The sequence below is a fragment of the Plectrocnemia conspersa genome, unplaced genomic scaffold, assembly GCF_051122295.1.
Source record: "Plectrocnemia conspersa isolate PC_06_02 unplaced genomic scaffold, ASM5112229v1 ptg000013l, whole genome shotgun sequence".
Lineage (NCBI taxonomy): Eukaryota > Metazoa > Arthropoda > Insecta > Trichoptera > Polycentropodidae > Plectrocnemia > Plectrocnemia conspersa.
The window spans coordinates 23,057,123-23,072,061 of NW_028277177.1; the positions used below are offsets into that span (position 1 = coordinate 23,057,123).

General features: G+C 27.7%; 1 protein-coding gene across 1 annotated transcript in view; it reads right to left on the reverse strand.

Moving 5' to 3' along the window:
- Nucleotides 1–14,939, reverse strand: part of heph (polypyrimidine tract-binding protein 1 heph) — a 413,796-nt gene that overhangs the window by 259,316 nt on the left and 139,541 nt on the right. The window contains exon 2 of the mRNA XM_088202338.1: nucleotides 10,740–10,850. Within this exon, the coding sequence (XP_088058464.1) occupies nucleotides 10,740–10,838 (99 nt within the window). The 5' untranslated portion in view covers nucleotides 10,839–10,850. The remainder of the gene's footprint in view (nucleotides 1–10,739; nucleotides 10,851–14,939) is intronic.

Genomic DNA, 14,939 nt, shown 5'->3' on the forward strand with positions numbered 1-14,939 from the left:
CTTGGAGGAAAGTTTCGGTATGGGAATTAATGTCCCCGTAAGAACGGAAATGCGCTAACACAAACGGAAACTGCTAATGTTTATTGGTGCTTGATGCGCTCCATTGCCACAGTAAATACTTACTAAGTAAATAAAAGTCGATGGTGTGATTTTTTAAAGTAGAAACTTGAAACAACGCTACATCTTTAATTCTATTTCTTCTAACATAGACTCTTAAATGAACGCAGAAATAATTTTTATTGATTGAAATTTATAGTTTGATATTTGATATTATTTTAACTAAATAAAATCATTTTTAATAATATTGTATTAAATAAAGAAAAATCTGTCTCTAAAAATTTTCAATTATCATTAGAGCGTAAGGAATATATTGTTTTGATTTTTCAGGATAAATTTGTCAGACAGTCAATGAAATATTTAATTTCAATTATTCTAATCCGCGATAAGATTTATATTCGAACTAGATTATTAAAAAATAGAATAAAGAAACATTTTATCATGGCATATAACACATCACGGTCCGCTATTTCCGCAGAATATATTTGACACAAGGTGAAATTATAAATGTTTATATTGTCATCTCTAGGAAGAAATTAAATCTTTATTACAATCGCATGCTAGAGTTACATTATTTAAACCTTCAAAAATACGTGAACAATCTGAGCAAAAAAATTACGTTATCACGCGAAAATGTGTCAACGGACCGTAATGTGTTGTAAGTAAATAGATATAAAATACACATTTTTATTAAAATTAATATAGAAAGTAAGATACAGCTAGATAGAATAATAATGATAAATAAAAAAGGAACAAAACTAGCAGTCACTTAGAGCTCCGCAGAAATAGGGGAACCGAGATTAACGATATTGTCGTTACAACTATTGTTTCGGCGGCAACGAGTCACATATAAGGCGATAAGAGCCTCAACAAATATTGAACATTCCTTTAGTCCGGCTTTTATTGGCAAAGTTTCGCACTGAGCCGATACGAGTTGAACATTTTATATTTTGCGGCAAGAAGGGCGATTTTAAAAAGGCGAACCCAAATAGAAATTATTGTATACCTCATGAAAAAAATTATAAATAATTTTCATGTTCAACAAAATAAGTATGATATTAACCACGGGATTATTTATGAATTTTAACGAAACCCATATTTTACGTTACGTTATATTATGTAGATTATGATATTTTATATAATATCCAATGCACCGTTTTAAGATAAGCCTAACGACCAATTTGCCTTCAGCACAGGAACTATGATAATACATCACAACAATAAACCGAGCTCATTAACTCACCTTGACAAATTCACAGGCAAATGATGCCGCGCAAGTTTCACTCTATCTACCCCCAAAGTTATCAGCTACGTTTGTATGAGTAAAAGCTCTGCGTTTAAAAAGCAAAGTGCACCACACCGACGCGGGGCAGCTTTCAAAGTGGGTCGGGTGGGAAGCTGCGGGCGGTCTCCTTAATGACGTCAAGGAGGAAAAACTAAAGAAAATCACGGGGCTGAGGAAAATTTAGTACCGGCGGCGCCTATGTCGTAAGTTTGCGCCGGCGAGTGTAATCAGGCCGGCTATTGTAGGTGACACTAACGAAAGTGGAGACTCCAAAGTCGATTACCAGCTATAATAAATAAAAATATATTAAAACGTAACGCGAGAGATAAATTAAGCTTGATATTAGCGGCTATAAATCATGGCCTGTACACTATAATATGTATGGACAGGCATATTGTGGGTTAAAAATATATTTATTAACATGTTGGTATGAAATAACGATTCGATAAAGTGTATACGTGGATACAGCGATGTAATAAATTATTCGAAAAACGAAAATCTATTTCAGCAATGGTATATAATGTTTTGTGTGTTTTTTTTAATATATTTGAGCAGGTGATTTTGATTACAGAATATGGTTCAGTTTCGAATCCTGAAAATATTTAAAAAAATCCCTCGAGATTCGAGATTTATTATCAAATATGAAATAATTTACTGAAAATTTATTATTTTGTGATATTGCTTTTAAAACGGCAAATTATCTAGCTGCTTTAGTTACTATTTTAAATTTCAGAAAAATATGAAAAATTATTCGAATTAGTTTGAAGTAAGTTAAAAATACATCGGAGCACTATAAAAATTGGTATTAACGTATTTTATAAAATACAAAATTAATACAACTATAATTTCTAATATTGATAATATTGATAAAATAAAATCTATGAATAAATAAAGCAATAAAAACAGTGTTGATCTTAGATATTGCGTTTCAAATCAATATCCTAAATTTATAAAAGGAGTAAAAAAAATTTATTAGCAGATTAAATGAAAGCCAATAATTTCGATGATCAAAGGATTTACAACATGAAAAAAATCATAGTAAAAAATAAATACTTTTAATATGTGAAATTGGTTTGGTGTATTGGTTTAAATTAGATTTGGGTTTGACAGCATATTAAGGTTTTGTAACAGTGAAATAAATTAAGTTTCATAGACTAGAGAAGCATATAATTTTACTAGCGTCCATCAGTTAAATTATATTTTTTCTAGTAAAAATATATTCGGATATGATTTAACTGAAATAATTCAAATTTATACTAGTATAAGTATAACTCCAAAAAAAAATTCACGTTAACTGTAACATATATACAAATTAACACAAAATCTAGATTTCCAGGAATTCTTGGTGTTTAAAAAAGTTTCCGGAATTAAAATTTGTATACAAAATAAGTCTCTTGCAATCTGTTAAGCTTTGTGAGTATATAAGTATGATAAACACATGTTCAGTTTTTGAAAAATAAATACAAATTAAGTTGAATGAATATTATGTTTTTATGTTAAAAATATTCATATTTTGTGAAGATTTAATTTTATTTGAAGAAAAAAATATATTTTTGTATGATATAAGATATGAGATACTATGATCTTTTAAAATTTAAATGCGCACAACGTTTCTTTAGAAAATATATTAAATAATTTTCCGTTGTATCATGACATTTACGTGATATTTCCTGGAACGAATCTACCGCGTAAATTGAGTAATCATAAAAATCATCTCAATTTGTTTTAAAGAAACAGAAAAAAATAATCATTTATTTATGTATATTAGTTAAAACAAAAACTAACGAGCAATATACGTGTACAATAAAAGGCAACTCAGGATACACCGCATGGGCAGTGGAAGAGGTTACAGATGTAAGGCAAATAAGGATATTTTGTAGATGTGAAATTTTTAAAGCATAAAAATTAGGATGGTTGGAGGAAAGTGGTATTGTTAAGTAATATTCTCCTAAATTAAAGTTACCTAATTTATTTATGATATAATGCTATCGATATAAAAAAAACGTTATGTATCCACAACATAACATGTAAACGCTGATGACGTATATGTCACGCCAGATACAGTTAGTATTATATTTAAAGGGGAAAAAAAACATTACAATCTATCTGATATTTTCGCTTCACGTATTTACATTATGCGCCGTATTAGTTCGTTCAGCCTTGCGAAATTGCCAAAATATCGCCGTCGTATAGCTGTGCTAACAACGTTTCAACTTTACGTTTAGTTGTACGAGAGAGCACGCGGACAGGAGCCCGAAGTTGAAACGCGAATATTATGATAAGTTTCACATTATCAATTTAAGTTACAGTTTGAGTTATGCCACGTATACCTATACACTTAGAATATTATGATACACCAAAAGCTTGCATATGGATTTGGTGCACGACGAACGAGGTGGGGAAGGAAGAAATATTTAAGCCGCGATGCACATGACATGGATAAAGATAGGGCCTTGTTTCACGGCAAAGACGTGAACAAACATGGCGAGCTTAAGCAAGCAATGGCAGATTGCAGCAATCTCACGAGATTTCTGCAATGAAAACTACTCATATATTTTATTCAAGTTTTGCTCGGGAGCGAACCGTAAGCAGAGTATTACGGCACGTAATGCCGAGGCTCCACTTTTGCAGGGGCACTTCTGATTGATTACGGATTGTGCGGATGAAAATAATTAATTTTGAAAAATATCATCATACAACTGCTAGCTAGAGACGTTTTAACTCGAACGAATTTGAAATATATGTGTACTTTCAAACAAAACTGGATATTGAAGAAAATGTATTATTATATAAACTAATGGATATATCGGATATTTTACATATAGAATATAAATCATATTGATTTTAACTTAAATACATGCAATACACTAATATTGTAATCTCTTTTTAAAATATAATTTATTTACATGTTTCGTTTCATATTTCTCAAATACTTACTAAATCAATTTAATACTATTTTACTATACATACACCCAAGTGACTTATTAAAATTTTAACTAATAAATTATATGGACTAAAACCATCGAGTAATCGTAAATAATGATACAATTATTTAATAATTGAGATATTAAACATATCAATAAAAATATTTGTTTTATAATCGTTTGATAAAACGTAAAAGACAGCGGGAAACTAATGTGATACAAAATATCTACTTGTAAATAGACTATGAGACACAATACAATATTTATTTATAAAAACTCACACTATCCCTTTGTAGAACTAATATTATTTCCATCTCCCAATTAAATGAATATTAATTTATTTCTGAATCGTATTTTTTATCTGATTCTTAAGATGTAATATTTTTTTAATCTTTTGAATGTGCATGAAGACTTATTAGTGTTCTGCTCCTGCTAAAATATTAATTATTTTCGGCAAGTTTTGTTAGACCAGCAGCATAAATTACATCAAAAAAATGCAAATCAAGAATATAAATTATTTAAAAATTTAAAAAGGGGCCTTGTGTTGAAAATTAAATTTGTATCAATAATTTTATATGTTTTACAAACAATGCATTTTTTATACCGCTGCATAAAAAAGGGTAGGTCCGTGCCAGATGCCTTCTTGAAAGCTTTCAATAAAGTATTTAAATGACATTTTTTTAACGATTTTTCCAACTGATCTAATCGGCCTTATCACTGCTTTGATAACGTTAGAACTACGTTAATAATCAGATAAAAAAATCGGTTGATTGCAAATATAAATAAGGTCTTATTATAGATTACGTTATGAAATTTGCCTTTTGGCGAGATTAAATCTCGTTTTTTTAATAATCCAAAGATTATCTTTAAAACGTAAAGTAGCCACAACAGTAAGTAAAAAGTTCTTTATTAATTAAATGCTCCGTGATTAATCGAAGTAGATCTGTCCATTTTAGTCCTTTGATGCGTTTTTTATAACAAATTATCATCGTTATTATTATTATATATATAATTATCTACATTACAGTAAAATCATAAACTATACATAACATATTTTGAAAATGAGGATTCTCACTAATTATTTTTTACCAAAACAGTGACAAAATATAATAATGCAGGAATACACGTATACATGATATACATAGATTTTGAAAAGGCCTTTGACTAAGTTTGTCCTGGGTCATTAGTAAAAAAGTCTTTGTAACTCAGATTTATTTGAGCCACGAAAACATTTTTCAACTTATGGCGGTCGATTGTCAAAATAATATTTCAATCTGTCGGGGGTTTCTCAATGATTTACGTTATTTAATAATGATATTAATACGGCTGTAAAAAGTTTTTTTTGTATGTCAATGATTTAAAATTATTTAAATACAATTGATCTGTTGCATGTTCTTACTATCTACATAGTGATTAAGATTCTCTATGAATATGGACTTCTATCAACCGTCTGCCCTGAAGTGTTAGGAAATGCCATACTGTGTTATTTTCCTGATTTAATTTGATATCAGAATATTCCTACGGTTTCGGTAGAAATATTTTGGCTAGAGAAACTTTCACTAAAGATCTCAGAATTACATTTGAGTTGCACGTCTGCAAAAAACTTTGTTATGAGGAACATCTTTTACTTTAACGATTCGACGGTTATCGTCACATGATCATAAATTGGAGTCTGTGAATAATCAAACACCACTTCTTAATCGAACATATTCAGAAAAAGTTTACTTAAAAAGTTAAAGGTCATCCTGCTCCTTAATACACTAGCATTGCACATTGCTCTATTTAATGTCAGCTATGAGGAGCTTTTATTTTTTTGTATACTGTAATAACACAATGTATTATTTTTTTTATTATCGTTACGCATTGGTGTAACATGTTATGTCACAATGGTCCAAATAAAATGTAAATAAATTATAAATACATTTTTTTTGCTATAAATTTTACAGTGGCTTAGATTATATACTAAAATAAAATAAATATTTAAGAATAAAATAAATATTATCAGGTTATTTTTTATACATTATCGTGATTATATTTAATATAACTTTTTAAATTTATAAAATAATTTTTATATGCGAATTTTTAGAATGTTTTGTTCTACCATAAAACCATCAGTAATAACAATACACACGAAAATATATTATCTTTTTTTTATTGAAATAAACCATATAATAACTTTTATTCCCCGTATCAAAATTTAATTGTCAATTACGCCCAATGCGTACACGCATTACAACTTCTAATGCCAGCCAAATGAGTGAGTGAAGTGGAGAAGGGCGAAGCGATGGAATACAAAAATATCATTTTTTCGTCTTCTCCAAATAACGAACGTAATAAGCCAGGATGCGAAATAAATCTGAAAGACGATATAGGCAGCATTCCCATACATACGTACATATCCATAAAAATATAAATAAAATTATAATATAATAAGAAATACGCGGGGGGTCGACTTTTTCTTCAACCGTCGAAATGACGAGAGACGCAAGGGACGGAGGCGGTTACCCAAAGCGCAAAATATGATACAATTACGTAATTGGGGGAAAAGTCGTTAAAATCGTCGTCGGCTCTGGCAAACAATTTTCCTTGAAAATAAATTTCATAATTGAAAACCTAATTCGCGAAGGCGAGAGACAGTGAAGATACCGACCGAGTCGCTCGCGAATTGTTTCTTCGTTAAAAACGACGATTTTTCGGGGGTTGGGCATGGGGTGGTTCACGCAAACGTTTACCTCGGAGTACATTAGCACTCGTAAGCAATTAAATTGTTGCTAAAAATAACACGTTTATGTATAAATAGTAATAAGGTAATAATATAAAAAATAAATTATAATCACATTAAATCAGAGCAGCCCCTAAAAATATAAATATTATACACATCAATTACATATATGTATATTCAAACAAAATACGTATAAAATTTGTCTAATTTATTAATAAGTTTTACAGTCAACAAAAACTGCTTAATAATACTTTCAGCTGTTGAAAGGGTTTCACAGTTCTGTAAATTGATTTATTTAATCACTGTATGATGTTTTTAATGCTAAAACTATTAAAGTAAATTTATTCTATTACTTTAATATATTTTTTTTATTAAAAAAAAAAAATTTTGGAAAGATCAATGTCTAAAAAATATCGTGGGTATTATATAACATGCCAAAAAAAAAAAACATTTTTTGTTGGCAATTCGTTGTCGTAATAATAAATATCTATTTACAATTTCAGGTGATGGTGTTAAGCTCAATTATTTAGATAAGTATGTTACAGTGAATGTGTTTTTTTATAGTGAAGTTATATTTTTACTAATAAATAAAAATAGACTTTTACTAACTGTTTAAATTGAATTTAATATTTTACGAGTGAAAAACTGATTAAATTATACGCTGCTCTAAAATGGCTATAAAATTAAATTTGACAGATTCGAAAGATTTATTTGCTTTTTACCAAACCCAACTTGACCGATTGAAAGATCAAAAACAATAGTTAGTCTTAGAACTTTTATTAGGTCAAATTAGGTTTGATTAATTCGTTTATTTGTTCTCCATATAAACAGCAAAGGCACGTTTTTTAACTGTTACAATGAATGTGTATTTTTCACTAATATTATATTACTATTAATTTAAATATATTTTTAGTAAGTGGGGCAGTGAAAATATCATAAAATTAATTTGTAATTATAAAATAAAAAAAAGTTTATAATTTTACTGATCAATATCAGTGTAAATATATATTTACTGAACGGAAGATCGTACGATTGTTACATTTTAGCCTTAAACAGGTGATGTTTGCCCTACAACTATTTTTTTAAACGAAATTTTCTGGTAGCTTACATGATTTAAAAAGTGTCAGTCAAGTTGCTTTTTTACACGTTTCATGCATGTCAAATGAAAGATTAGAGCAGCGTATTATTTAACTGGAACCTGTCAAATTAATTATATTTTCACTAGTAGAAACATATAAATTCACTAAAATGTCAGTGAAAATCTTTTTTTACTGTTAATACACAGTTACAAAATAAATTACAACTTGCAAGTATACAAAAAAATAATAAGCAGCTATTACCTTACAGTGTTAATAAATAATATAAAGAAAACCCTGAAAGCAGACATATTAAAATTTTAAGATATCACAATTTCTAATTTAATAAATGATTTTTAAAATAAAAGGGTCACCAATTTTAGAATACGCCTAGTGATTTCACAATAGTTTCTTTAGCCATTTTGAAAAGACGACAATTATTTTGTTGATATGTTTATTTTAAAATTGACATATCGCAAGCCTTTTTCGATTACATTTAAATAAATAATGCAAATAGGAAAGCAAACTGATATATTTTGATTGATGTTTTTACTAAAGAGATATATATTTCAAAGCAGGAATATTTTTAAGTTCTCAAAATGAAACCAACACTTAAAATTAAGTTGTAAATATTAAATTATCTGATTTTATGATAAAGTCAGATACAAAATAAATATGTACTATTGATTTTAAAATTATTAAAAAATTGTATTGCTTGACATTTTTCCATATCTATATTTAATAAGCTATTTTGACGATTTTGTTAAAGACACAAGTTATTAGTTACGATATCGATATGGACATCGCAAAACGTAAAATAAAAAACATATTTAAAATAGTTACTGTATCGTTTATATATAATAAAAATATAATAGAGACAAAATTAGACACTTGCAGTACTCCAATAATAATATTTAAAGAACAAAATAACACATTAAGTTCCTAAATCAATAAGATAAAATTTGGTTTTATTACTAAGCAACTAGAGAGTTTATTTAGATGTTGATAGATACACAATCAATAATTTAGCAGTCATATTTTTTCAGTACACATTTTTAGCAATCAGCGGTATAATTCCTGATCATCAATTTTTTATTGAATTAATGATTATTATATATGTATTATTTCGATCAATCACGACAAGTCAGGTTTTTCTATATTTTCCTAATCTCATGGATGAATATCGTGAAAAATTATTAAAGTAAAATCAAATAATTTATTGTAAGTTATAACATTAATTCATCATAATTGAAAATGTATGTCACTGATTGACAGACTTTACAGTATTTAACGACGCCTGTTGCCATTTACAATAAATAAATAAATATTAAATTAAGCATATAATACAGAATTGCTACAATATTTATTTAGAATTATATTCTTTGTACAAATTTCCTAGTAGGTAAAAATTAGGCAATGCGATTTCAATCATAGGCGATGGGAACACAACATACCTAATATATAGCCATACTTTACTATCCAGATCATGTTTAGCATTTTATTGTCTAATACGAACACTTAAGATATTTGGATAATAGATTTATAATTAAATTTAATTGAAATAGTTTAGACTGTAATTGAAACGCCGATAAAGTTTCTCTCAATCTGAAAGTTTAACCGAACTGATACATGTACTTATCATATATGTACATGCATAACATGTAAACTGTGTTTTTAATTATTATATTTTTTATTAAAATAAAATTGTATTACCTCTTGCCTGAAAAATATAAACACAAAAATTTAAGCAATGAACCTGAAAATTAAGTATTAATAAAGTATATCGAATGTTTGCATTATTAATGAAAGTGATACATATTATTGATATTTAAATAAGCTCTTTTTAAACCATCGAACCGTTAAAAAAACAGGTATCATTTAAAAGTCAAAGTTAAAAATTAATTCACTCGCATGGTACAGCAACGAAACAAAAACAAATAGTAAATGCACACCATTGCTTTTGTTTATTTAAATAGCAAATGATTTGGCAACATATGGCCGCCGTCATTCTGTTCAGGTTGACCGACGTAAAAACAACATTTCAAAAAGAAAAAACACAAAAGCTACCCATAGCTTTTAGGTAAACAGTCCATTAAAGTTGGCACCGGTTAATTAGGGTAATTAAATCCAAACAACTCATGTTAAACGTGCCGAAGCAAAAATGTATTACGTAAAAGTTCATTTTCAGATCCAAAATCATATTAATAAAAATTTGATGTTTATTATATTAAAAAATTATATCATTTAAATATATACGCAAATAAAAAAAATATAATTTATATGATGAAAATGGCCGACGCACACAGAGAGGCATTAAGGCGGGGAGCATCAATCTTCATCAAATGAAAAAAAGTTTATATTTGGTGAGATTCTTTTTAATAAGGGAAATTCTCTATATTCTGCGAGAAAATATGATTACGCTGCGAACGAAAGACCGACGATCTTATTAAGAGAACAACGGAAAAGTTTATAATACCTTGTTTGTCCGAATTTTCTTTGTGGTTTGCTCCACATTTACCACCTGTTTAAAACACATGACTGAGCGCTCGGTAATAACGCTAAATGTTAAAGACTGGGAAAAAACATATTTTTTATATCTTAGTACATACTATCGCGAAAAGTTAATTGCTTTCGATTCTTAACTCCTATTTTTAAATTAATTTAAAGTCTCTCACCTTGACACCTATGTGGATTGTGGGGAAATCAGCAGCAAGGGTGGGCTGAGGGTGAAGGGCTGGCTGAAGTAATGGCAGCGGTAGAGGGCAGGACATCATCGCTGTAGGCACCTGTGGAAATAATTAAAAATATACAATTAATACAAATAGAGTATATTACATATTTTTATCTTCAAGTATAATATTTTTTCTTTTATATATTATATGATACAAATTACAAAAACAATACTTGGTTGAATATGACTATGAATTTGTACATAAAAATTTAAGATTCGCTGTTTAATTTGAGCAGGGGTCGATAAATTTTGTTTGTGAAGGGCCTGTTCAAAAATATTTAAGACTCGACGGGCCAAGAATCACAATTAAAGTTAGCTTAAAAAACAACGCTATTTCTTGCAATTTTTAAACGTAGTGTAAGTTTTATTTATATGTTTTTTATAAATATCAAAGCCGGTTAGGGACAAAGCTAATGAATTCCTGTAGAGCAACTCAGGATATTCAGTTTCCATTTCTGATAAAAAAAGAGTCACGGAACTAACGACGGTTAAGTCCACGTGAGCGAATAAAGTTCACCCTTCACACAATTGGTTTAATAATACATAATAGATTGGGATGTTTCCCACAAAGTACTTGTTTCCATAAAATTCGAATCAGGAAAAGGCTTGTAGTCATTCATTATTTGTTGGCACTGCGTTTTAAAATTATTCAACTACAATTTTTCCGGACTCAATAGCTTAATAAAGTGCCACACAAACCATAGCAATGAATCAGTAACGCGTCACTACATATATTAACAACATTGGCTCAGGTTTTTAGATGAATTTTTGAGGCAGCTATGGTAACGATCTTGAATACTTGACAGTGGCAATTAATGCTAAACAATAGCTGATCAAAATTAGACATTTAATATGGCTATGTATTTATACATTACTTAATAGAAAAAAGATACAGTTGTTAACTGTCAAATTTTTATTGACTACATTTTTTATATAAAATTAATTAGCTTTCAGAACAGTGAAACATTGCGTTATGACATCTACAAAATTATATATTAATAAATTAAGACTTTTTCATCAATCAAATTAATATTATAATCTGTTCTGAAGATATTCCGATTTTTTTTCGATTTATAATATATTAAATAAATTTACAATATAACACCATATTACATTTAAAATTTTAAAATGATATATTCCATCTATTAAATAGCAGCGCTTCGTACAAGAGATACATCTTGACGCGGAAAATCTAAATAAAAAATGATTGATAATGATTGATGTCGACGCTTTCGAACGTATCTTCTTGGAGCGAGACGAGCGCTTACATTTTTACCTAAAAACACAAAAACCCACTCGTATTCCTATCCGACACATAACGAATTCTTATTAAAGTCTGACTTTAAACAGGCAAATTAATATTGCTAAAAACTTTAGCCACACATATGCGCATAATAAATAACAAAAATTTGCACTCGCGCGCACCCCTAATCAAGCACGCCCATTAAAGATACATGCAAAGTTTAGAGAACAAGGGTTGCGGGAAAGTTACAACACGACAGGGAATTCAAGTATCTGCCCCCGCTATAGGCTGTTAACCACGCCTTCTTGCCCCCATGGTCCGTTAACCATACCTTACCTAGCGTTACACCCCGAAACGGCCTATTTGCCTTAATACTGAAACAACCCCGCCGCTCCGTGGAAAGAATGGAAGGATACTTTCCCGTGTGGGAACAATAAGGATTCATCTTAACAAGATTGGCCGATATGGCTATGGTGTGAATATTGATCGTGTAACACCTCGGATTGCAAGATTTTTAGGAGATCGTTAAGAGTCAATATTTAAACATTTAGATAAGATTAATTTGTAATAATTGTAGCTGCGTTATGATTTTTTTTCTATTTAATATTTTAAAATAAGAATAATATTTTTTACTAAATTATAACAAAATCCAATTTTTTTTTAATTTTAAAATATTGTACATATTAATACATATTAATGTTAATTGTTTTGCACATAACATGCGATAGAAATAACTCGAATATAAAATATATAATATGAGCAAGTGGTTTGGATAATTTGGCAAAATAAAAATATTAAAATATATATAATATGTTACATACATCTACTTTTTTTTAACTGCTTGAATTGTTTTTTAATGTAATCTGAAATGTCCTTAAAGTCTTATTTTGCTAAGCTTTTATTTTATATTTAAAAATAAAGATCATTTAAAAATCTTTGTACATATGTATGTTTGTATAATATATATAATTCCGAGTCAATAGCAAAATATTTTTGTATTTTTTTAGGTATTGAAGAAGATCTTTTTATTAGTAACACATTTATATATAAAAATACCATTAAAAATCTTTTTCAAAGAAATATACATTATACACCTAAAAGTTTATTTTCAACGTCTCTTTTGAATGAACAATTATATTATATATCGATGGAGGTTCTTAACTTAATTTGATTTTATTAACTGTTAATTATATATTGCTATATTTACTTTGTATTTTTAGTTTAGATGGACAAAATAAAAAAAATGATTCGTAGATAAATAAAAATATTAAAAGAAAATGCAATTATTATTGGGGTACAAAAGGTAAAACATTGCACTTCTTCATGATGTTTTCAACTATTAATGATATATTGCTAAACGCTATTTAATATGAGATTGTATCGCATAGAAAATGAATTTACTGATTGTCGCTAAATCTTATTTCTTCAATTAAATCAGATTTTAATTCTACTTTTTTCAGTAAATTTAACAGTTAATGATTGCTTTACTCTTATTAATCTAAGAATGTATCATTAGGACTAAAATTTTTATATTTAAAGGCATTTATATTTTCATGTACACAATATTAAAAATAATTCATAGGTAAATAAAAATACAGAAAAGGAGAAGTAATCATTATGGGCTATGTAAGACAAAATATTGCACTTTAAATGCAGTTTTTTAACTATTAATGATATATTGCTAAACTCTCGTTGATTAAAAAATGTATTGCATAGGAGAAATGTGATCAAATTAAATAATTCAGATTTTAATTATACTTTTTCTGTAGATTTAGCTGTTATTAATAAATTGCTTTACTCTGCTAAATCTAAAACTGTTTAGCTTAGCACAAAATAATTAGCTAATCAATCTTATTTTTAGGTTCATGTATATTTACCGATATACAATATATAGATAATATATATCGCAGATAAATAAAAATATAGAAAATAATAATAAAAAACCATAACGAATAAGTAGCTTAATATTATCGAATCTAAGTTGTTTCAATAAACATAATTTTTTTTCTGTAGCTTTCATTGATAATGATATATTGCTATCCTATGGTTTATCAAAAATATATCGCTTAGGACAAAATAATTTACAAATCAACATCAGCTTGTATTTTAATGCTTTTACGTAGCCAAAAATACAACATAAAAAAATCACACGTAAATAAAATACAGTAAAAGGAGATTTCATTATCGGGTATGATGGGCAAATATGGCGCAAATACATTATTAGAACAACTAGTATTTTTTTATGCTTTAAAATTATTTAAAATTCATAGTAATATTATTTGAATAAAAAAAATATTTTACATATATTACAAAATTAATTTTTCTGTACCATTAAAAAAATAAAAAGCTAAAATAAACTAGTAAAATATTGAATAATGATTTTTCTGTTTATTTGTGGATATAAGATTTCATAGCATATTTATTAAAATTTTAGTAGTAAAATTAAGCACGTATATAAGGAGAATTAAATAAATCGTAGTAAATCGTATTTGAGAAAAATACATCTCTAAATTAAATACTTCCTAATTATAATATACAGAAAAAAATATTAATTAGAATAAAAAGAAAACGCTTTTAAAACGTTGTTTTATTTATAAAAAATACATTTAAAAAATTGCTAAAAATATTGTTATAACGGGAGCTACTGGATTGTGTATTTTTTTAACACACTCTCACTTATTTTATTATCAAAATAATAACAGTAGAAACTAACATAAACATTGTTTAGAATTATTAGAGCTATTAATAATACATATTTTTTATCAAAGACCCAAAAACTATAATTCATATAATTTATAGGTCATCTATAGTTAGTAAATGTTGTTTTGTATTAAATAATTTTAATATGAGAACTGAAGTATTTACTGTACTATTTTGTAATTTATCTTGTTAAATTGTAAG